Genomic DNA, 23,583 nt, shown 5'->3' with positions numbered 1-23,583 from the left:
ACTAACCCAGGCCAGGGAGACCGTGGCCAGCGGCCCCTGGTGGGGGTACCGTGGTCAGTGGCCACGCTGTGGGAGTGGCTTTTAGTGGACTGAGCCCAATGCTCGGTTAGATGGAAGGTTGGGGCGGCAGTCCTAAGCCGGTAGGGCGAGTCCGTGAAAGTCAGGTTCTAGGTCTACACAAGAGTCCAAGGGGACACGCAGAAATCTCGGACCCGAGCAACTTGCAGCAGAGATAGCCCGGGACTTTGCAACAGGCCTTCTCCGCTGGGCCGCCCCAGACGGGGGCAGGTGCCGTCCCCCCACCTGCCCTCTAAGAGCGCCAGCGGTCAGCATTTTCTAGAAGCCAGCAAGAAGCACCAGCTCCCACGTGGCCACGATCCAGAGACACGCACAGGAAATTTGGACCCGAGCAACTTGTGACGGTGATTTCTTTGGACTGTAACTTTTTTTTTTTTCTTTTTGGGTCACACCCAGCGATGCACAGGGGTTACTCCTGGTTCTACATTCAGGAATTACTCCTGGTGGTGCTCAGGGGACCATATGGGATGCTGGGATTCGAACCCGGGTCGGCCTCGTGCAAGGCAAATGCCCTACCCACTGTGCTATTGCTCCAGCCCCTGGACTGTAATTATTAAAATCTTAGAAATCCTAGGGTGCACGGCTGCTCTTGTGGCCACACAACATTATATGATATCCATAACTAACAACACAAAACACACTGTCTAGCAATTGTATTTCCGGCAGGTAAGAGGGGTGGTGGGACTGGTCTCGGAATACCGCAGGAAACTAAAGTGGAGAAAGAATACTTTGCAGACTGTCTGCCACACAGGCAGGGGGAGGTGTGGAATGGGGGGGTGTTACTGGCGATTTGGGTGGTGGAAAACGTGCACTGGTGAAGGGATGGGTGCTGGATGACCGTATGATCGAAGTTCAAACATGAAATCTTTGTTATTGTATCTCACGGTGAATTAAAAAAAATAAACGCGTTATCATTATAAAATAAAAATTCAGCCTTCATGTCCCAAGGCGGCTCTGGCAGAGGAAGGCAGGAAGCACGGCCCAGGGCTGCATCCAGAGCTGCAGGCCTCTCCTGCTGTGCACGGGGGGCCTTGTCTCGGCCTCAGGGACTGGGGGGGGTCCTCGGCGTGGCTGGAGGTGCTCCGGCTCATGTGCTCTGGCTCATGTGTGGACCATCGATTGCCAAGCAAGTGAGAGAACAGGCGAGCACCGTGGGGAGGGTGCTTGTATGTATGTGACCCGGGTTCAGTCCCGGCCTCTCTATGCTCCCCGAGTCCTGCCAGGAGCGATCTGAGTGCAGAGCCAGGAGTCAGCCCGGGGCAGTGTGGGGTGTGACCCTCTCCCCTTTCCTCCCCACACTGAACCCACAGCAGAAGAGTGGGAGATCAGCATCAAGGCACGAGAGACTGCTCGGTGAGCCGCTGAGTTCAGGCCTTTGGAGGGGACAGATCCCTCCCTGCGCCCCGTCTGCCACGCCAGCTGGGAAGGGACAGAGGCCCGCAGAGTCCGTCAGTGGTCAGCCCGGGGACTTTGGGGCCCGGCCAGAACTGCGGCTTGAGACTGGGGGAGCCGGGCTGTGCCTGGGGTCAGCGGCCCCAGGCCAGGATTCGGCAGAGGCTGTCTGGGGCCTCCTGGCATTATCCGGGCACCCTGTCTTTGTGGCTTTCTGGGGAAGGGTTCCCGGGAGGGCAGAGCCGCACCCCCGAGCCCGACTCCAGGCCCCACCGGTCTCGGAGCCTCGGAGATGCTGTCTTGAACTCTCTGCCTTTGACTGGAGGAAGGAAAGCATTGTGTGCAAACCCCAAACTTCCTTTCCCAGCAATCCCAGGTGCCCTTAAACCACAGTGGTGCGGTCGGGGTGGGTGGGGGGGTGGGGTTGCAGTGAGGACAGGAAGCATCGGGGTTCTGGGGGTGGGGGAGGGAGAGAGCCGTGGCCGCTGGCCACACCCAGGGGCATGGAGTGGACAGGTGGCCGTGGGACATCTGCACCCAGGGCTGCGGCTGGGCCCAGGAGAGCCTTTTAAACGGGGGTGGAGGGGGGCAGAGCCCACGCGTGGGAGACCCCGAGTTCTACCCGTCCTGTTCCCCCCACCCCCAGGTGGCACTGCTGGAGGTGGCTCCTGGGCCCCCCACCAAGAGCCCCGAGTCGGAAGCAGGGAGTGACAGCGTGGGGCCCACCGGGGAGTGTGGGCGGCCGGGCTCCGGGAAGGCTCTCTGTGTCGCCCGAGTCCCTGCTGTCCGCACAGCTGCCGGCCCGGGTGCCTGGGTCCTCACCAGGCAGGAGGGAGAGCCCTGTCGCCCACGGCTGGGGACAGTGGGACCTGGAGCCACCCACCCTGAGAGAAGGACCGGGCGGCCAGGAGGGGGGCGGGGCGGTAACCTGGGGCTTCTCTGGGCGCCTCAGGACCCAGGTTGGTGGGGGCGGCAGAAGCAGATGAGGCCGGAGGGGCCGGGGCAGAGGGAAGCAGACCACCCCCCGCCATGTTCAGGCGCCCACACAGCCCCCTGGGTCTGGCCTTGGCGGTCACTGGCCAGGCCCTCTGCTGAGCCTAATGGAGCCGACTGACCACAGCAGACTGACCAGCTGATGGGCGTGGCCTGGGCCCAGTGCTGGGGCTCATCCCAGGGGGTCCCGGGGTGCTGGGTGTTGGACTCAGCCCTCCCGGATGCCCCAGGCCTTAGAGCCGGGGCCTGGGGACCGGATCAGCACCGAGACGGCAGTGGGTCCCAGAAATCAGCAAGGGCCGGCCTTGTCCAGGACAGAACTGAACTGCCACTGACCCTGTGTGACTGTGTGACTGTGTGACTGTGTGTCTGTGCCCCAGACTGGGTTTCACAATGAGGACACGGGAAGACACAGGGTCCCGGTAAGAGTCAGGGCGCAGACGGCTGGGCAGAGGGGTGCTCCCCGGGGAACCGGGAGGACACTCAGAGGACACGCTCCACCCAAACAGCCGAACCTCTTGCAGCGGGGGGGGGGGGGTCCCCGGAGACCGACTCTTTCGACCAATCAGCACGGGGGAACGACACGGGGCTTTCGCAGCAGAGAACTGTGCTGAGGCCTGACACTCACTTTTATTTTTTCTTTTTGAGCCACCCCTGACGCTGCCAGCACTTACTCCAGGCTCTGCACACAGGAGTCGCCCCGGGTGGTGCGAGGGGCCATCCGGGATGCCGGGGTGGAAGCTGGCCCAGCTGTGTGCAGGCGGGCACCCTCTCTGCTGAGCCGTCGCCCCCACCCCGGCACTCACGCTTGACGCCTCACCAAGACGCGTGCGCCACAGGTGTGCGTGTTGCGTCCAGAGACGGAGGCCAAGTGTGAGCACTGGACACGGTGTGACAGAGATGTCAGCCCAGGGGACCCCAGGCTGGGACTCCCCCACTGGCCGCTGGTCCCCTCGTGTCTGCGTTCCTGTCACCCTCTGGGCTGCTTTGTCTGTGGGACTCTTCAGGGGAGCAGCCTGTCCCTGGGGCAGCAACAGCCACGCCCAGCGATGATGCCCAGGGCTTGCTCCTGGGCCAGTGCTCAAGAATCACACTTGGTCAGTGCTCAAGAATCACATATGGGGGGCTGGAGCGATAGCACAGCGGGGAGGGCGTTTGCCTTGCATGTGGCCGACCCAGGTTCTAATCCCAGCATCCCATATGGTCCCCTGAGCACCGCCAGGGGTAATTTCTGAGTGAAGAGCCAGGAGTAACCCCTGTGCATCGCCGGGTGTGACCCAAAAACCAAAAAAAAAAAAAAAAAATCACATGTGGGATGCCGGGGATCGCACTGGGGTCAGTCCCAGGCAAAGCAAGCGTCCAACCTGCTGTCTGTCTCTCGGGCTCTGACACACACATTTCTTGGGGAAGGTGGGGGCTGACTTCCCAGCCCCCGTCTGGGTGGGCACCGTGCACACAAGGTCCGCTCTGAGCATGAGGGCAGGGCTGGGGGGGGCAGGGGTCCCGCACTGCCATGCCGGGCAGGGTGGTCTCGACACAGACTACAGCACACGTGTGGCTCCTTTTCAGGGTTTATTTCTTCGGCTAACATTCATTTCTGACCTAGACAGAAACAAGGAGATAACTGATTTGCTTTCCCATCATCCTTTTCTCTTTGTGTTTTGTCCGAATAACCAAAGGGTTTCTTCTCAATGCTTTCCTTTCTTTCCTTTTTAAACCTTTTTTTTTTTTAAGAAGAAGCTATAAATAAATAAAGCTTTAAATGCTCCTGGGTTCAGCTCAAACACTTCCAGTTCACCCCCAAAGTTCAGAGTCCTTCTCCACTGCCCAGGGCTGCTGTCCCCGCCATGGGCACCGCCAAGCAGGGCCAGTGCGGGGAGAACAGTTGGAGGCCGGGATGCCACACGGTGCCTGCAGCCTGGCACCAGAAGGGCACCCCCCCGCCCCCAGGCTCAGCCACGGCGTGGAGACCTGTGTCCGCGTGTGAACGGGCACCCGGGGTCTGAAGTGGAAACATTCCCATATGTACAAAACAGATCCGCGCTCCGGCCCTCACGCAGGGGGCTGCCCGGGGAGGGGGTCCGGAGTGGGGGCGCTGGGGGGCTGCATCCTTCTCCCGGGAGGCGCCCTGCATGCTTATGTGAGAGTCCAGAGCCCGAGTGGGTGCCCTGCAGACCACGAGCAGGTCCTGAGGACGACCTTCCCCCGCCTTCACCAGGGCCACCGAGTCTCAAACCCACCCGGGCCCAGGGCCCCTCTGCCTCCTGGATTCCCACCCCCCGCCCGGCTCCCTTCGCCCCTCCCTGAGCCCAGACCACAGGAGGGACATGGCATCTCCGGCTGCTTTGCTGCCAGGCACAGGGCCTTGGGGGGGGGGGGGGCGTGGGGCAGGGGGCACGGAGTCACCCAGAGCCACGGCTGCCCCGAAGGAGAACCCGGTCACCATGGTCCCTCTCCTGGGCATCCGAGGGCCCCGCGTGTGGCTCAGGGGCCTCGGCCGCGCTGTCCATGCCCCGGGCCACGAGTCTGACGGCCGACTGGCCACGCAGGGTGGGGCGGCCCTGCAGACACACCCTCGGGGGAGGGCAGATGGCGAGGGGGCGGCAAGGAGTGGCTCGTGGGCACCCTGCATCTGTGCAGGACCAGCCGGGCGGCTCCCTCCGTCCCAGCCCCCCACCCCTGGGTGCCCTGGAGTGGGGTCTGCAGTCTAGAAGCGAAGGCTGCACTGCCTCCAGCCCCAGGGCTGGGCACCCTGATCCCGAGGCCCCTGGTTGGGACGCAGGCCCCGGGGTGCTGGTGACACTGCAGAGCCCGGCAAGCGGGTGAGGGGATACGTGGTGCGGGAGCGCCCGCTTCTGCCACGCCCACCTCCTCCGGCACCCCTGGGCTGCCGTGAACGCGATGAGTGTGCCCCGCTGGGGACAAACCATGCCTGGGCCCACCGCCCCGAGTCCTGTTCTCCGGGCCCGGAGGGGAGGGAGAGGTGGGACGCGCGGGGAGAGTTCGGGTGGGCCCTCGTGTGTATGCAGGGGCCCGGGCGTACCCATGTGTCTGCGTGTGCATGCACGTGTGCCTGCAAGGCCATGGATGTGCTTGTCTGTGTCTGCGAGCAGGTATGCTGCCTGTGTTCGTGTGTGTATGTATGTGTCTACGTGTGTGTCTGCCTGGACATGGACACGCGTAAGTTTACACGTGCAGCGTGTGCCCGAGTGTGTGTGTGCCCGCATGCCCAGGCATGTAAATGCATGTGCCTACATCTGTGTGCCTGTGTCTGTGTGTGTGTGTGGGCAACTCTGTGCCTCCGTGTGTGCGTGTGGGCAACTCTGTGCCTCCATGTGCGTGTCCGTGTGTGTTTGCGTGTCCGTGTGCATATCCGTGTGTGTGTGTATGTGTGTGTGTGTGTGTGTGTGTGCGCGAGCGTGCATGCCCCCGTCTGCGTGCCCCTGTCCGTCCTGGCCCCTCTCCCCGCGGGCGTCCCCCTCCCCGCCGCGGCCACTACCACTTCTCGATGATGTGGCTCATGTAGTCCTCGGTGGGCACGCGGCCCGGCTCCTCGGGCTCGTCCCGGGGCAGCGCCTCCTTGGCGCGGTGCAGCAGCCGCTCCTCGCGGCTCCGGAGCCGCTGCTCGCGGCGCTCCAGCTGCCGCGTGTACTGGTAGCGCTGCTGGAACAGGTCCCGGGCGTAGTCGTAGAGCTGCATGTCCAGCTCGTTGAGCTCCTCGATGCGCCGGATGGTGGCCTCGTCCACCTCCACGCCGCCGGCCCGCGTGCTGTTGTACTGCATGAAGGGCCGGATGAACTTGAGGCTGAACGTCCGCTCGAACAGGTACTGCGTCTTGCGCTGGAACTCGGTGAGGCCGAAGAAGGCCATGCCGCGCAGGTTCCTCTTGGCGCTGTCCAGCAGCAGCTGCGCCCGCCGCGCCTCGGGCACGAAGGACAGGTTGTAGCAGCCCACCAGGCTGAGGTCGGCCAGCATGCGCACCTGCCGGTTGCTGGCCAGGTTGTAGGGGCAGTCCATGAACTCCTGCAGCGTGCAGCCCGACCAGTCCGTGCCCTCGTAGCAGGGCGGCAGCTCCTCGGGCGTGGGCGTGCGCCCGTCACACATGTGCAGCGACGTCTTCCACGTGGCGCCCCGCTGCACGTGCCGCCACTCGCTCAGGTACCGCGACACGGGGTCCCGCAGCAGGGTGATGTAGTAGAACTTCCTGCGGAGACAGCGAGGGTCAGCGGAGGGGCCGCGGGGCCCCGGGGCCCGGCTCCACGGCTCCTCGAGTACAGGAAGGAGCTCTTCCCCGCTACCCACACCGTGCCCTCACCCGCCCAACCATCCCCTTACCCGCTCAGCCGTCCCCTCACCCGCCTGGCTGACCCCGCACCCGCCCAGGGAACAGACCACCAGAGCACTGACCACTCAGAAGACACCACCCAGAGACCCGGCTATGGCTCTCGGAGAGCCCGGCAAGCTACCGAGAGTATCCCGCCCGCACGGCAGAGCCTGGCGAGCTCCCGGTGGCGTATTCAATATGCCAAAAACAGCAACAACAAGTCTCACAATGGAGATATTACTGGTGCCCGCTCGAGCAAATCGATGAGCAACAGTGATACAATGACAGTCGGTTTTGGGAAAGTTATGTCACTGTTAAACTTTTCAAAGTAATTTCAGTAGGGACTTGTATGTGTAATTTTAGTGCTAAAAACCATGATTTATTCCCAGACACAATTAATTTTTCTGGCGATCTTACAAGAAAATATCTAACTCATCCCCCATAGTCCCTTTTTGTTATTTCTCCTCCCTCCACATATCAGAAACATTTTGAAGATAATATTGGCTTTAAAATTCTAAAGGGTCTTGTTTTAATTTACTTTCTAGAATTTAGGCACACCCGGCTCTGCTCATCAGGGCTTGCTCTGCGTCTGGGGATCACTCCCGGGGGCCTGGGGGACCATCTGGGATGCCGGAGTTGAACCCCGGAGGCTGTGGACACGGCAAGTATCCTCCTTGCGGCACGGGTCTCACCGGCCCCTCGTGTCCCTGTCTCAGGGTAGGTCAGTGAAGTGCTTCCTGTAACACTTTCTCCCACACAGCCTGTGAGCTGGGCGTGTCCCGAGCACTGCAGGCTGAGGCAAGAGTCCGACGGGAGGACGAGGACCAGAGGCTTGTCTCTGTGGCGGGCAGGCCACTGTGCAGGGGTAGGTGAAGCCGCGTTTGTGCAGACCAGGGATCCGTCCCCACACACACCCGGTCCCCGCTGGCCCTGAAGGACACCCTCCCCGCCTCTGAGCCTATGCCACCAGAACTTGCCCCCGCCCCAGCCCTGCCACACGCCGCAGCGACCCGGGAAGGTGCAGGAGGGTGGGGGGACAAGGAGGAGGACAAGAAGGAGGACCAGGGGGATTGCTCCACGGCTTGGATGCCAGCCTCACATGCTGGGGGAAAAGGCAGCTCAGACAGAGAAGGGAACACCAAGTAAAGGGTGCTGGGAGGACCCGTTTGGGATGGGAGATGCGGGCTGAAAGTAGACTATAGACCGAACATGATGGCCACTTAATACCTCTACTGCAAACCACAACACCCAAAAGGAGAGAGAGAGCAAAAGGGAATGCCCTGCCACAGAGGCGGGGTGGAGTGGAGGGGACAAGGTGGGGTTGGTGGGAGGGATGCTGGGACCACTGGTGGTGGAGAATGGGCACTGGTGGGGGGATGGGCACTCGACCACTGTATGACTGAAACGCAAGCACGAAAGTCTGTAAGTCTGTAATTGTACCTCACGGTGATTCAGTAATAAAAAAAAAATAGAAATAAAGAAGAGTGTGGGGACCCTACACAAATGAGCCCGCGCTCTGAGGTCCTCACTGCCTGCATGTCCCCCGCCCCCACAATGCCCCCCCTGCTGCTGACCTACTACTCCACACGGCCTGGAGCCTGCCCAGTGACTTGGCTGCCAAAGGAAGCTCTCTTGGGGCAAGGGTGTGTGTGTGTGTGAGTGTGTGTGTGTGTGTGTGTGGTGTGCTTCGGGCACCTGTGTGCACGCTCCCAAATCATACCCTGATGCAAGTGAGCGCCTCCCCTCTCAGCATCCGCCTCTCGGGCAAGGAACATGCTTCCTTTTGGGTCTGAGTGCTGAGGGCATGAGTGACCCGGGAGCCGGAGACACATGCACAGGCACACACACGTACACACACACGGCAGGAGACTGCGAGGAGAGCTCTGAGCTCAGCCCTGCAGTCTGAGCCGGGCTGGGGACGCGGCCCCTCACTGACCTGAGCCCAGGATCCCGCCCGCAGTCCGAGTGGTATCCACCCACACGCCCTCAGTGGCGGTCAGTCTTCCCCGGTGCAGGGCCAGCCACAGGCACCAGCTCCCACCCCTCAGCCCCCCGCGGGCACAGCCCCCGTTTCCTCCCCTCCGTCCGGGCACGGCCGGAAGCCACAGGAGTGTGGACCGCACAGCAGACTGGCATGGCCAGGGCAGAGCCAAGGCCCCCGGGGCGTGGCCAGGCGGCATGGGGGGTCCGAGGAGGCCATGCAGGGAGACCTGGGACGCCGCTGAGCACTGACACGTGAGCCCCCCCGCGCCGACGCCCTGGCAGCCTGCACACTGCTGAGCTCGGCTGGAACGAGGCCCTCGGGAGGGACAGCCCTGTCCTCCGGGGCCGAGGGTCAGGGTGCAAAGGCCACCAGGAGGGCCTTGTGGCCGCCCATCCCAACAGTGCTTCAGGCGTCCGGGGCTGTGGACAAGGGTCCTACACAAGCGGAAACTGAGGCCCCACGAGGGCAGGGCTTCCTCCTGCACCCCTGAGCCGAGCCCACGTCAGAATTAGTCTCTTAGCTAAAGGAAACACGGTGGGCGGAGACAGCGCGGCCGGGAAAGCGCTTGGCACACACACGGCTGACCCCCGCACCGCCCCCAGGACACTCAGCGGCCCCCTGAGCACTGCGACCCCTGAGCACTGCTAGGGGTGGCTCCAAACGCAAAACCAACAAAAGTCCCAAACCAAAGAAACGTCGTCTTGTCTATGAACTCAGCCCCAGAGCCAAATGTCGAGGGGCCGAGGGAAAATCGGGGGGCTGGCGCCAGGGCAAGTGACCTCGCGGCACGGCCGCGCTCTGGGGGTCCCGGAGAGTCCCACCCTGCCTCCTCGGGCCCCGGGCTAACCCACATGCTTGTCTCTAACTCCGGAAGGGGCTGCAGGCACAGAGGGGGCCGGGAGAGTCTGCCTGACGCCCCCTGCACAGTGCTCAGACCAGGGCCGGGAGGGTCTGCCTGACACCCCCTGCACAGTGCTCAGACCAGGGCCGGGAGGGTCTGCCTGATGCCCCCTGCACAGTGCTCAGACCAGAGCCAGGAGTGGCCCAGCGTCAGGCCACGCCCCTCCTGCCCCAGCAACATACAGGACGCCCGGCCCGGGGCGGGGACTGCCGAGGCCGTGGACTTTGGCCGGCCCAGGGAGAACCTTCCGGTGGACGCCCAGCCTGGTCCTGTCCCTGAGGCTGGCGACCAGGGACGCTCCCAAGGGCACCGCCCGCACCCGGGGGTCCAGGTGAAGGTGCACGGCCCCCCCACCGCCCTCAGGGCTCAGCAGCCGCCACACAGCCCGGCTTCTTGGGACAAGCCCCTGGCCCGGCCCCCTCCCCCCCCAGCACCAAACCTTGCAGGTCCCAGACCCCACCGAGCCGTGGCTGGAGGGGGCTGACAAGAGTGGCTCCAAACTCCGTGCCAGGGGCCGGGAAGGGGGTCCCCCGTCCCAGCTTCCCAGACTCGCTGGGACCTGGAGCGGGGGTCAGACCCCGGGGGCGGCAGGAAGCCAGCGGGGTGAGCCCCGGGGCGCGGGCGGGCGGGGGGGCCAAGGCCAGAGCCACGCGTGTCAGGTGCCGTGAGCACAGTCACCCCCACTCCCACCAGGCTGCACCCCCAGAGGAAGCGTCTCCGCAGACACCCCGGGCCCAGATGTGGGGGGCGCGCTCTGGGGGAGGGTCCCCCGGGCTGGGCCGCCAGAGGTGAGGAAGGGGCCACGAGAGACTGTCCCCGGTGGGCTCAGGTGCTGCCCGCCAGTCCTCAGAGGACACCCTGGTGCTGGGGCTACCGCACCCACCCAGCGAGCTCTGGCCTGTGCCGTGGCCCCGGGGTCTAGAGCCGCCCCCACCCTGCTCCGGGAGGGCAGGAGCACCCGCCTGGCTGGGCTCGGGGTGGGGGCGGCTCTCCGGCAGCCTCTAGGGCGCAAAGGGGAGAGGGGCTTTCCTGAGAGGCCCCCCAGCCCGGCCCGGGCTCCAGCTGGGGGCCCAGGGGAGAGACGCAGGCGTGCAAAGGCCCCACACGGCACGAGACACGGGTGTGCCCCCGCCTGGCTCCCACCCGCCCCAGAGCCGGGGAAGGGGGTGCAGGACAGGGTGGGGGCGCTGCCCTCCTGCGGGCCCCGGCTGGGAGCGGCGGGCACAGGGCGGTGTGTGCAGGACACGCGTGAGGCCAAGGGTAGCACACGCCAGCCCCGCCCTGCGGGACTCAGACAGCCCAGGTCTGGCCGGAGCAGGGCACAGGGGCAGGACGGCCGGGCCTGGGCATGGAAGGGCACGTGTGTGTGTGTGCCCCGAGCCCGTCACAGAGCGGGCAGCGCTGTCGAGTGCCCGCGTGGGGAACACTGCTGGCGGGTGGACACGGGTTCTGGGAGGGGCCCGTCTCCAGGCGGGCACAGGACCTTGTCTCTGACCGTCCCGGTCTCTGAGTCAGCCCGGCTGGATGCTGGACAGCAGATGCGGAGTCTCTGTGTCCGCCCAGTGCCAGCCAGAGATGGGGGGCGGGGACACCGCAGCCCGGGGGCCAACTGCTGAGCACCCGGACACCCTCTGCCACTCTCGCACGCTTACAGGACACGGCTGTGCCCCAGGCCCTTGGCTCCCCAGCACGGCACACTGGGGCACTGGGGGGCGGGAGGGAGGTCCCCGTGGAGCCCTGAGGGAGAAGTCGCACGGTGCTGCAGAGTCGGGACAGACTCACGTGTTCGCACCAAGCACGGGAGGAAGCAGCAGGGGGACACACACGGGAAACAGACGCTGTCGGTGCCACACGAGTGCGACAGTCATTCTTCATCATCACGGAAGAGCACTCGGAGAGTGAGTCGACACGGAACAAACCCCCCCAACGAGCCAAGCCCCAAATCTGCCACAGGGAGGAATGAAGAATCTTCCTACAAGGTTCGAGCCCCGAGGAATAACCACAGTGGAATTCTGGACCTTTCTGCCAACAGCAAGAAAAGAAGAAGCCCAGAGATCGGAGATGTGTGTGCGCGTGCACACACACACACACGCACGTGGAAACACAGAGTACGCGAGCACTCACACAGGAGCAAACGCCAAAAGACCAACACCCCGCACGCCCAGCCGAAAGCGCTAAGCTGCCTTTCCTACTGTCCTACTATTTTCTAGGTTTGACATTTTCCAAAGAGTGTGTGCGGGGAATTCCTACACAAGACAATGCCAATATTTCTGCAAACTTGAGTAAAAAAAAAAAAATCTCCAATACTATATGCCAACTCTTCTGGGCCGCGGTAAAGGCCCAGCCTCCTCCCCTCTCCCCCCCACCCCACCCAATCACGGACACAGGGACAAAGGGGAATGAAAGCAAACGGACTCAAACCCAGAGAGCAGGCAAGGGAAGGTGGGAGGGGGTCACCTCTTCAATCTCGGAACCTCTCTCCTCGAGATTCGCCACCCCCCGTGCCCCTCGGCCTCAACACACACACTGGGGCGAGAAATCCCGCTTCCCGGCAGGGACTCCGTACGGGGGGGACAGGAGACAGTGCTCCCGACTCGGAAGGCCCGGGTTCTCTCCGCCTCCCTCCAAGTGGGGGGTGGGGGACGGCAGCTGGCCTGCCGCTCTCGCCCGCTGAGCCCCAGGGCCGTCCCTCCCCGAGCCCAGTGTCCCGGCGGGCCGTGGCCACGCTGTCGCACCAGCCGCAGAGGGAAGCCGGCACCTCTCTGGCCGCATCCACAGGTGGGCGCGTCCTGGGGGCCAGGCCCCTCGGGCCCGGGCGCTGCGAGTGCGTCAGCACCTACGCGGGAAGGCGGCCTGGCGGGAGGCCTGGCCCCCAGGGAGCGGCTCCCGGGCCCTCCCAAGCAGGGAGAGGAGGGCTTTGGGCCGAGCAGAGCCCCGAGCCATGTCCGGGCCTGGGCGCGGGGCCCCGAGTGCTCCGAGAAGCACCCAGAGCAGGAGCCCGGGGTGCAAGCATCGAGGCTCTCGCATACCTCCCAGACAGTTTCCCTCCCTCCCTCCCCCCTCCCCCCTGCTCCTCCCTTGCGTGACCCGCTCCCGCTCAAACACGCGCCACGTGCAGTTGCCAGGCGGGGTTCAGGCCGGCAACGTCGGTCCAGACACACCGCCGTGACCCTGGGTTTTCTCCCCGGGGTGGGCGTTGTCGGGCCCCTCCTCCGAGTCCCGGCCGGCGACACAGTGACACCGACGGGGTCCCACGATGCAGAGGCAGCGGGCAGGGGGCGGCCACTGCGGGGAGAGCCCGGAGTCTGCACTGGGTGGCGCCCGTCACCTCCCGGCTCCAGCCCCTGCAGGTCAGCGCTGGCCCCGGGTGCAGGCGGGCAGACTCCTGCCTCCGCACGGGCCCCACTGCCCCACGCGACACAGGGCGGACGCGGCCTGGGCCGCAGGCGAGGCTCCACGAGGACGGGGGGGGGGGGCGGTGTCCCGGCAGCCTGTCCCGAGCACCGCTGCAGACCGGGGCACGTCCACGCCCAGCAAACCCCCCTGCCAGCACCCCGGCCTCTCCAGGGCTGGGCCGGCCCATCTCATCCCCCCCTGCACCCACCCGCGGCCGGCACGTCCCCTCTGCTGGAGGGGGGAGATGCGGAGGCTGGGCAGGGAACAAGGTCGCCGGCCTCCGGACACCCGCCCGAGGGCCCCGGGAGGAAACAGGCCAGTTCCCGGCACAGAGCGGGGGTCAGCGGGGCGGGCGCTCAGCAGGGCAGGGCAAGGCTCTCCCGGGGTGAGGCCGCCCAGGGTGGGGGTCCTGGGGGAGACCAGGGACCCAGGGGACGGGGGTGGCTGGAGGCCCACACCTCCCGGCCCAGCCTGAGGTGAGGCTGTAGTGGCCCCCCCCCACAGGCGCCAAAGGGTGAGAAATAGGAACATACACGCCCCCCCCCCCACTCACCACACCAACATCCTCACTCTCACACACTCACACACAGACTCTCACACAGACACACAGACTCACACACAGACAGACTCATACACACAGACTCACACAGACTTTCACACACAAACACAGACTCACACAGACGGACACACACAGATACAGACTCACACACAGACACACACAGACTCTCAGACACTCACACACACCTTTCTCTCCCGCCGGGACAGAGCTCCTCTGGCTCCACCCCTGCAGGCCCAGGGCTGGGCGGCCTGGGGCAGCAGGGGCGAGGAAGGTCCCAGGTCGGGGGTGGGAGGGGCGATGGCTCAGCTCTGACCCGGGACAGCAGGGAGAGGCCTGCCAGGGCGGGAGGGCCCCAGTGCTGACCACTTGGACGGGAAAAGGAACCTTGTCCGGAATCTGTGAGTCAGCACAGCACGGGCGGCCGCTGAGAGCCCGAGTGAGTGGTGTGTGTGTGTGTGTGTGTGTGTGTGTGTATGTGTGAATGTGTCTGTGTATGCATGTGTGTGTTGGAGTGTGTGCGCGAATGTATGAGTGTGTGTGCATGTGTGTGTGCGCAAATGCATGAGTGTGTGTGCATGTGAGTCTGAGTATATGTGTGCATGTATGTGTGCATGCATATGTATGTATGTCTGAGTGTATGTGCATGTATGGGTGTGTCTGAGTGTGAGTGTGTGTATGCACACGTGAAGGAGGAGAGGACGTGTGTGCGGCGGTGCGGCTGTGGCGAGTGTGGGTGTGCACGAATGAGCACGTGTGCGTGCGGGGCTGTGAATGCGTGTGGGCCCGTGGCCGTGGGCGAGTGCGGGCGAGTCCAGAGGTGTGTGCATGTGAGGTGAGAGCACTCGGGAGTTGTGTCTGAGCACTGTGGGGTCGGGTGCGTGAGCAGCGGGCAGGGTCAGGAGCGAGGGGGCGAGCCGGGCACTCCCGCCCGAGCTCGCTGCGGGGAAGGGCAGGTCCAGGGCGGGTCAGCCCGGCGCCTGCAGACAGCAGCCCTGGTCAGGAGAGCGCGGCTGCCCGCCCCATGCAGGACCCGCCCCTGCAGGCCCCTCTGACCCCCAGCAGGACACAGTGACCCTCGGGGCGGCAGGGTTGGGCTGGGGGGTCCCAGGCCTGGGCGTGTGGGAAGCACCCCCCCCCCACAGTGAGAAACCGCACTGCCCAGGCGGACAGCGCGACCCTGGGGGCCCTGTGGGCGGGTGGGGGTCAGTCCTCGCAGCGGCCGGGGGGCTGGGGAAGACCCTGGTGGCGCCTCAGAACGCAGCTGTCCAGGCCGCAGGGCCGGATGCCAGCTGGGCCCCCCTCCACCGGCCCCCCGGCCGCCGACACCTGAGCTCCCTCCTGAAACACACTGGCCCCGGCGAGCCGCCAGCCCGGCTTCCAGGAACAGAGCGGAGCCTCCCGCCCGCCCTGGCCGCCCGCCTTCGCCAGGCCTCGAGCAGGGCCAGGACAGGCCAGGGCCAGGGCCAGGGCCAGGGCCAGGGCCAGGGCCAGGGCCAGGCTGCAGGCTCTTGGGAGGCTTCGCTCGGCCCCCCTTCCTGGGGTCCCTGCCTGTAGGAAGGGCACACAGACCCGATGAACTCATTCAGGGGGGCCTGGGTGTGTGTGTGTGTGTGTGTGTGTGTGTGTGTGTGTGTGTGTGTGTGTGTGTGTGTGTGTCCTGACACAGACCCGACGAACTCATTCAGGGGGGCCCAGGGTGTGTGTGTGTGTGTGTGTGTGTGTGTGTGTGTGTGTGTGGTGTGTGTGTCCTGACACAGACCCGATGAACTCATTCAGGGGGGGCCGGGGTGTGTGTGTGTGTGTGTGTGTGTGTGTTCTGACCCGATGAACTCATTCAGGGGGGCCCGGGGTGTGTGTGTGTGTCCTGACCCGATAAACTCATTCAGGGGGGCCCGGGGTGTGTGTGTGTGTGTGTGTGTGTGTGTGTGTGTGTGTGTGTGTGTCCTGACCCGATGAACTCATTCAGGGGGGCCCGGGGTGTATGTGTGTGTGTGTGTGTGTGTGTGTGTCCTGACCTGATGAACTCATTCAGGGGGGCCCGGGGTGTGTGTGTGTGTCCTGACCCGATAAACTCATTCAGGGGGTCCCAATGTGTGTGTATGTGTGAGCGTGCGCGTGCATGCATGTGTGTGTGTGTGTGCGCGTGTTCGTGCATGCATTCGTGTATGTGTGTATGTGCGCGCGTGTGTCAGGCCTGAAGCAGGCACGTGGCTCTACCAGCAGCACGTGGGGCAGGGAGCCGTGTTAGTCTGAGACTGTCACGCACGCGTCACTCAGGGCCCGGCCAGGGAGGGGACAGACCGGGCACCACTGGGCCCCCTGCCAGTCCTGCACACCCCCCGCCCTGCGTCCCCGCAGCCGGGACCACTGTGCTGAGCCCCCCACGGCACCTGGCCAAGCAGAGCCCTCTGTGCTCCTGGCCTGTCCACCGCGGTCTGGCCAGTGCTCTCTCCCGCAGGGGCTCCAGAGAGAAGGTCCAGATGCCCAGCTCCTACCTGCCCCGCCGCAGGGCCCCTCCCCACGGACCCCGAAGCCGAGGAGACTGACCGGGACGGGAGGGGGGGCCCAGGAGAGGGGCGGCCAGGGCACACATGCTGAGCCCTGCTCGGGCTGGGGGGGGTCTCCTTCTGAGAGGGACCCTCACACTGACCTGGGGCAGATGGGCACTGGCCTCCTTCTGGGGAAGCCCCCAGGCCCCTGTCCCCTGGGGAAAGGGGGTGCCCTGACCTGAGGGGTGCGGGTCAACGGGAGTGAGAGCCCGGGCGGAAGTGGCTGCTGCTGGGCCGGGCCTGGTGCTGGCACCCCCGGGTCAAGGGCCGCCGTCCATGGGCGGGAAGAAGAGGCCAGCACACCCTCGCCAACACGCATGCATGGGTGGACAGGCGACAGAGCCGGACAGAACAGAGACTCAACAGGGCTAAGGGGTGGGTGGGGGCACCCGGGGGCTGTCTCCACATGCCGTGCTGTGCTCCGTCCCCAGCCGGACCCTGCGGGCAGCGGATCTGTCAGGAGGCAGCGGGGCACCCACGCGGAAAGATGGGGTGGGGGGGCGCTGGGTCCCCCAGGGGGGGTGAAGGCCAGGGAGAGGGACGAGCCCCCTGGACTGAGTCCCCCCCACCCCTCTCAAGGCTCCCAGTCAAGAGTGGATCCCGCTGCTGCCCCTCCGGCCCCCGCCCCAGTGTCCCTTGCACCCTGGCCCTGGGGGTGTGGGCACAGGAGGACCCCAAAGCCAGGGATAGGGGGAACATGTGGACCCCACGGCTGAGGCCTGGCCGGCCCTAGTGAGCCTCTGAGGATGCTGGGTGGCAGGACACTGCTGGCAGGAGGCCCCTTTCTCTGCAGGGACAAACTGCTGCCCCCTTCCAGCACCTGGCACAGTTCCAAGTGCCTCCCTGCAGGGCAGCGGCTCTCAGGAACCCACCTGCAGGCGGGGAAACTGAGGCATGGGAGGACCGGCACCTCAACAGAGACTCCAGCAGCTGGCCTGGCCCCGTGGGGCTCCTTCTTGTCCTTTCCCCAAACACCAGCTCCCCGGAAACACCCGGAGCACCCCACACAGGTCCTTCATACACCCCGCACCCCTGCAGACACCCCGCCCAGGTGACAGGGAGCGGGACGGGGCCCGGGGCCGACCCAGGCTGCAGCTCTCGCCCGGACACAGAGGCGAAGGCAGAGCCCCCCCACCCGAGGGCCCTGGTCCCGGGCACGGCAGACACGCCTGCTCCGGTCACCCCACGGTCACCCCACTGCAGCAGGACCACCTGCCACTCCGGCCTCGCAGACCACCAGCCTCAGAGTTGTCCTCTCTGCAGCCATGCCCCTGCCTGACAGTTATTGATCTGCTCGGACCCCACCCCCGGCCTTGCTGTGCGCCCCCGTGCACAAACGGGGGCCGAGGCCGGCTGGGAAGCAGGCAGGGCTGGACCTGAGCACCGAGGGGCCGGGGAGAGCCTGGGGTGACGGGGGAGGGCTCACTGCACCCCCCCCACACACACACAGGGGCTGCACCCCTGCCCCAGCTGTGTCTGCTCCCTCCCGGCCGGCAGGGCCTGGCTGTGCGGCTACACGGGCGGGCACAGGAAGCCTCGAGGCCACGTCTACACTGAGGGCTCGGGGCTGCTCTGGGATCCTGCAGACGCTCACAGGGCCACAGCTACAGCCCCGGGGCAGGAAGGGAACAGGCAGCGGCTGGCGAGGGGACGGCCTCTGAGGCCCCTCGGCCTGGAGGGGCTCCGGGCGGGTGGGCATGTGGAGACAGCCAGGCCACTGCCCGCGGGCTGACGGAGCCCAGGGAGGGACAGAGGGACGAGGGCAGGAAAGGCCCGGCCCAGACACACGCCACAGGCCCCTCGCACGCCCCATCCCTCATGGGTCCCATTCGTCCCCGTGGCTTCGAGGGGGCCGGGTGCCAACCACGCCCAGCTGCAGACTCTGGCAGGCCACGGGGACTTGGGACTTCCTGCCTGCATCCATCTCACCTCCTGCCATCCCGGACGTGACAGGAAGAGGAGCCCGAGTGTCCCGAGGCGCAAACCTCCCGCAAACCTCCCTGCACATCCGCCTCGGGCCCCGGAGACTCACGCGCTGATGAATCACGGCCCAGGGACAGGGCCCAGCTCAGAGGGCTGACGCGTGCCCCGCACCACCCCCCCTTCCCGCCCGGCACCCGCGAGCCCGCAGAGGCCCCGCGCCCAGCTGACAATCTGACTTCTCTCTGCAGCGGGTCCAGGGCCCTAGGCTGTGCCCACCAGGCGGGGGACCCCGGAGCAGGTTTGGAGGCCTGAGCGGCCCCGCGAGGCACCGATCCCGCAGAGCCACGCTGTCAGCACGCCATGCCGCACCACCCGTCCAGGGCCACGAGGCCTCCGCAGGCCTCAGCACGCGTGGCCTCCTCCGTGGACGGGCAGGAGAACAGGCCACACTCAGCCGGGCCCCCGGCTTTCTGGATGTGGCTGGGGGGCCCAGAGACGGGGGCCTGTGCCTCTTAGTCTGGCCTCCCCCGTCCCCTGGGACCCAGAGCCAGGAAGCTGCACCTGCTCTCAGGGTCGGGCTGAGCCGCAGCCTCCACACACCGGCGGGGGGAGGCATCGGGGGTGACGGGGCACGGGCACCCTCCAGAGCACATCCCGGGGGCGGCACTGCCTCATGCAGGGCGGGGATGCAGTCGGCAGGTTGGAGAAGGCCACATCAGGGCTGGGGACGGCACAGGGCTAAGGCCGAGCTCCGCGCCATCCCCGGCACCCGAGACAGACAGAAGCGACCCTTGAGCACAGACTCAGGAGCAAGCCCTCAGCACCACTGGGGGTAACCCCCCCCCACCCAAGGAACCCCGCAGCAGTACTCAGTGCCCCAGAGGAGCTGCTGTGTTGGGGCATTTGACGCCACAAGGCTCAGAGACGCCGAGGGCCACAGAGGCGCCCTGCGGCCAACCCAGCGGCACCCGGGCCTGCCCACCCGACCCCGGCCCCTCCAGGCACCCGCAGGGCCCTTCACTGTCACACCCCAAAGGGCGCGGAAGGTGGCGGCGAGCTCTCCCCCCTCCCTCCCCGCCTGCCACCCGCTGCCACGACTGGGGGGCGCGAACAGGGCAGGGTGGGCACGAGGAAGAACGGTCTAGGACCAGACGCCGCCAAGCCTCGCGCCCTGCTGCAAACCCCGACCCCCCACCAGAGAGGCGCAGAGCCCCGCCCCGGGTCACCCAGCTGCCCGCTGCCACCCCGGACTCTGGGAGTGACGGGCCCCGGGGACAGGAAGGCCCGGACCGGGCAGAGCAACCGTGCCAGGGAGGGCAGGCGTCTGTGTCTGCAGGTAACCAACAAGACAGTGACAAGGTGAGACGGGTCCCCGTACTCCTTCCCTTTCCTTCACAGCTGGCTCTGCACTCCGGGGTCACTCCCGGTGGGCTCCGGGGATGGCTGCTTGGGGGGCCGTGCTCACGCTGTCCTGGCAGCCCACGCCACCCACGGGGGCAGGGGAGGGGAGGAGGTGCAGGCTGAGTCCGGCTAGGGGGCAGCCGTGGGTGCGAGGGGAGGGTGGTGGCAGCAGTTGTCACTGGTTCTGACACGTGACCCTCTGGGCAGTGCCACCAAGCCACAGAGGGACACACGGGGCGGCAGGGTTCTGTGTGGGGCAGGGAGGGGGCCAGGCAGCAGTGGGGCGGGGGGCGCGGGCTGAAGCAGGGAACTAGGGCGAGGCCAAGGGGCAGACCCCGGGCCACCCACGAGCCCCTCAGGCTTCACTCCCAGCAGTGCTCAGGGGACACTGCAGCGCTGGGGTGGGGGGGGGGGTCTGGGCTGGCCTCAGTCACCCGCAAGGCACGTGCCTTCCCTCCACACTCTCTCGGGCCCCCACAGGGGCTGGGGGCAGGCGGGGCCCCAGGGTGGGCCCAGGACTGCCCATGGGTGGTCTGCGATCACACCCAGGTCCTCTGAGGGCCCCCCAAGGCCCGCACAGCTTCTGGGACCCTCCCAGTGCCCCAGGGACCCGGGGGGACGGTGGGGGGGCTTGGGGGGACACTCAGCACATGCTTCCGGGCAAGGAGATGCGCCCCCCTAGCCACCCCCGCCCCGCCCCGCTTGGCTCCGGGAGCCGAGAAGACACGGGGGTCCTCGCCCCCTCCGGAACAGGGCGGGAGCGGGTGCCTCTGCCTGCTGGGCGCCGGGCTGGCAGCGGCACAAAGCCGGGCTGCCGGCCGGGAGGAAGCTCATTAGGGAACAATCCAGACAGCCGGGAAGGAGAGGGGACTCGGGCAGACACCAGCGGGCTCCGGGGAGGGGCTCCGGGCTGCGGCGCCGGGGCCGGGGGGCTCCTCAGCAGCCAGCCAGCGTCCCAGGCGGTGCGGGCTGGGCCCCGCTGGGCCCCGCGCCATGGCTGCGGGGACGGCTGGCGTCTTGGCAGCCCCGCAGGTCCCGCACAGTCTCCCTCCAGCAGACGGCGGGGGCCTCCCAGCCCCCACTCCTGCAGACAGGGAGGCGCCCACGGGAGGGGGCGGGTGTGTCTAGGGCCCCTGGGCCCAGGTGGGCAGGTGGTGGCAGGCGCCCAGGCCCCGGGTGGGCACTCGCCCAGGGAGCTCTGGGCACCCTGGATGGACAGCAAGGGCCGCCTCAAGGCTGGACGCCGGCAGAGGCCGCCCCGCACCCCCACTTCCTGGCCGTCTGGAGGAGACCCCGGGAAAAGGGCCGGGCTGAGCCCAGAAACGCACACGGAACCGACACGGTTCGGGGCTCTGCACCCCACCTGGCTCTCGCTTGCACCCTGACCCTGCAGAGTGCCGGGGGTACCCTGCTAACGCACGGCCCCCAGCGAGAGGCCAGGGTGGGAAAGAAACAAAAGAAGTGTGTGTGTGCCTGCCGGGGGGAGGAGTCTCAGCTCCAGGGGGAGCCCCACGCCCGAGGTTGCACCGGGACGCGCAGGAGACCCCCCACCTCCACTCCAAGCTGAGTTCCGGCTGCACCGCTTCCCGGGGGAGGGCCCCCAGCACCTCCTCCCAAACTGGGGCCCCCAACTTGCAGGGTCCCCAGCGTGCAGGGGTGGGGTGTGTGTGTTGCGGGGGGGGGGGGGGGGGGGCCGTGGCAGGTGTGTGGCCACACAGGTGCTCCCGACCCCGGCCCAGCGGGAAGCAGGAGGAAGGCGGCCTCCCCGCCGGCTGGCTCCACCGGCCTTTGTTCTACCCGCACAGCCCAGCCCGGGGCGCGGAGGCAGCCCCTCACCCCGGCTCCCTGGGGCCCCTCAAGGCCTGCCACGGGGCAGGGGGGCCCCGCGCGGGTGCTGGGCAGGGGTGCCAGGGGTCGGGCCCTCGCCGCAGGGGAGCTCCGCACGCTCCGGAATGAGCTTTCCCGCCGGAACCGACCGCTCCCGGGAGCCGGGGGTGGCGCAGGCTCCAGGGCAGCCGGGGCGGTGCAGCCGGGGACACCGGGGCTGAGGGCCACCCAGGGGAGCGGGACCAAAGGTGGCACGGAGGGGGCGCGGGGCGGGCGAGAGTGACGGCTGGGGGGACGGGGGGGGGTGGCGCACAAGGGTGGCCGGGGAGGGCTGCGAACTTGGGAGGGTGCAGGCCGGCCGGCCAGCGGGGCCCAGGACCCCCACCCACCCCCGACCCGCTGCCCGCGCCGCCCCAGCCTGCAGCCCCGCGCTCACCTGGGCGTGCGCAGCGCCGCAGGGTCGCGGCGGTCCAGCACGCCGGGCACGCAGTTGGTGAGCTCGGTCCAGTCGGCGTGCAGCCCGCAGCTCCAGCCGGTGGAGAAGCGCGAGAAGAGCCAGGTCTCCCGGCGGTTGGGCCGGTAGCAGGTGCACTTCTTCTGGCCGGGCCGGCAGTCGCAGGGCACCTCGAGGCGCACGTTCTGCACCAGGTGGCGGCCGAAGGTGGTGCCGCCCGTCTTCTGGATGTGCAGGAAGACGATCACGTCGTCGCCCTTCATGTCGAAGCGCAGCGAGCGCTCCAGCTCGCGCACGGGGAAGTAGTACTTCTTCTCGTAGTGCGGGTCGGGCGTGGGGAAGAGGTCCAGGTCGTCGGGGGGCGCGCGGCCGCCGGGCGCGCCCAGGCTCAGCCCCGGGCCCGCGTACTGGTAGAGGATGAGCATGAAGCACGCCGAGCCCGCCACCACCAGCACGAACTTGCTGGCGCGCTCAACCATGGTCCTGCCGCCGGCGCGCCGCCGCCGCATGTGTCACCATCGCCGGGGCCCGGGGGCGCGGGGGGCGCGGGGGGCGCAGCAGCCGCCGCTCGCGCTCCGGCCCGCTCACTCGGCGCCCGGGCGGCCCGGCGCGGCGCGGGCCCCGGCCCCGGCCCCGGCCCGGCGCGGCGCCACGGCTGCCCCCCGCGCGCGCGCGGCCCCGCTGCTCCGGGCCCCGCTCCCGGCTCGGCTCCGCCTCGGCCCGGCCCGCGCCCCCCGCCGGCCCCGCGCCCGCCGCCGCCGCCGCCGCCGCCACCCGCTCCGCGTCGACCACGCTCTGCGCCGCCCCCCGCGCGCGCCGCGTCTCCGCAGCCCGCGCCGCCCCGCCCCGCGCCCCGCCCCGCGCCCCGCCGCGCCTCTGGGCGTCGCCGCCCGCGCCGGGCCCCGGCTCCGCCCCCCGCGCGGCGGGGCTGCGCTCCGGGGCCGCGCGGGGACGCCGCGGGTGGGAGGGGGCGCGCCGTGGGGCCCCCTCTACATCCCCCCCACGCGGAGACTGACCCCCGGGCCGGGACGCGGGGCCTTGACCTTGCACGCACGGGCTCAGAAGTTGCAAGGAACTCTGGGGCGAGGGGCCCTGGCACAGCGCGGGGACGGGACGCGGGCTTGGGTTTGGGCCGGTTCCGCCCCCACCCCGCCCCGGCCGCGAGTACCCCGAGGTCCCGCGGCCTTGAGGCCGGCCTCTGGCTCCTCCTTGGAGCGCCGCCCCAGCCTCTGCTCACTGACGCCCGTGGAAACGGTCTGAGTACTGTGACCCCGGCAGACCAGGGGACTGACTTCTGGCCGTGGTCCGGAGGATCCTGTGGCCCGGACTGTCCGGCGTGCAGGAGGCCTCTGAAGGGCGCCCCTTTTGCCTGCTGGGTTCCTCCAGGCTGGGCACCTCCGGGGCCGGGTCGGCTGTTCCCCGCTGGGGTGCCCGGCAGGAACGGGCTGTGCAGAATCTCCACTTTCTTTAATTTAAAAAAAAATTTTGCTTAGCTTTTTTGGGTCACACCCGGCGATGCACAGGGGTCACTCCTGGCTCATGCACTCAGGAATTAATCCTGGCGGTGCTCGGGGGACCCTATGGGATGTTGGAATTGAACCCGAGTCTGCCGCGTGCAAGGCAAACGCCCTACACTTTCGCGCTATTGCTCCAGTCCCTCTACTCTTTCTTAGGGGGGTCCTCTTAGAGTGGCTCTGAGCGGGGGGCGTCCAGCAGCCAGGCCTGGACTCTAAGGCACAGTCACCCCCTCCCTCTTTGCAGTTTTGTAGTTTTGAAAGCATGGTCGGGGGCGTGGGAAAAGG

The 23,583-nt window shown here is 67.2% G+C and overlaps 1 protein-coding gene across 1 annotated transcript; it reads right to left on the bottom strand.

Moving 5' to 3' along the window:
* Nucleotides 1-4,022: 4,022 nt before the first annotated feature.
* HS6ST1 (heparan sulfate 6-O-sulfotransferase 1) lies at nucleotides 4,023-22,379 on the bottom strand. Its single transcript, XM_055127628.1, has 2 exons — nucleotides 21,764-22,379; nucleotides 4,023-6,667 (listed from the first exon to the last, which is right to left on the bottom strand). Exons 1-2 carry the CDS (start codon nucleotides 22,288-22,290, stop codon nucleotides 5,959-5,961), a joined length of 1,236 nt encoding a protein of 411 aa, XP_054983603.1. The 5' UTR covers nucleotides 22,291-22,379; the 3' UTR covers nucleotides 4,023-5,958.
* Nucleotides 22,380-23,583: the final 1,204 nt, after the last annotated feature.

Source organism: Sorex araneus, chromosome 2 (assembly GCF_027595985.1).
Source record: "Sorex araneus isolate mSorAra2 chromosome 2, mSorAra2.pri, whole genome shotgun sequence".
NCBI classification, from domain to species: Eukaryota; Metazoa; Chordata; class Mammalia; order Eulipotyphla; family Soricidae; genus Sorex; species Sorex araneus.
This window is presented reverse-complemented; position numbering and strand designations above follow the sequence as displayed.

Bases quoted from the DNA above. Each gene is read 5' to 3' on its own strand.
- HS6ST1 (XM_055127628.1), bottom strand. From the start codon at position 22,290: ATGCGGCGGCGGCGCGCCGGCGGCAGGACCATGGTTGAGCGCGCCAGC. The intron at 6,668-21,763 runs GTGAGCGCGGGG...CTGTCTCCGCAG, and splicing joins GCGGCGCTGCGCACGCCCAG to GAAGTTCTACTACATCACCC.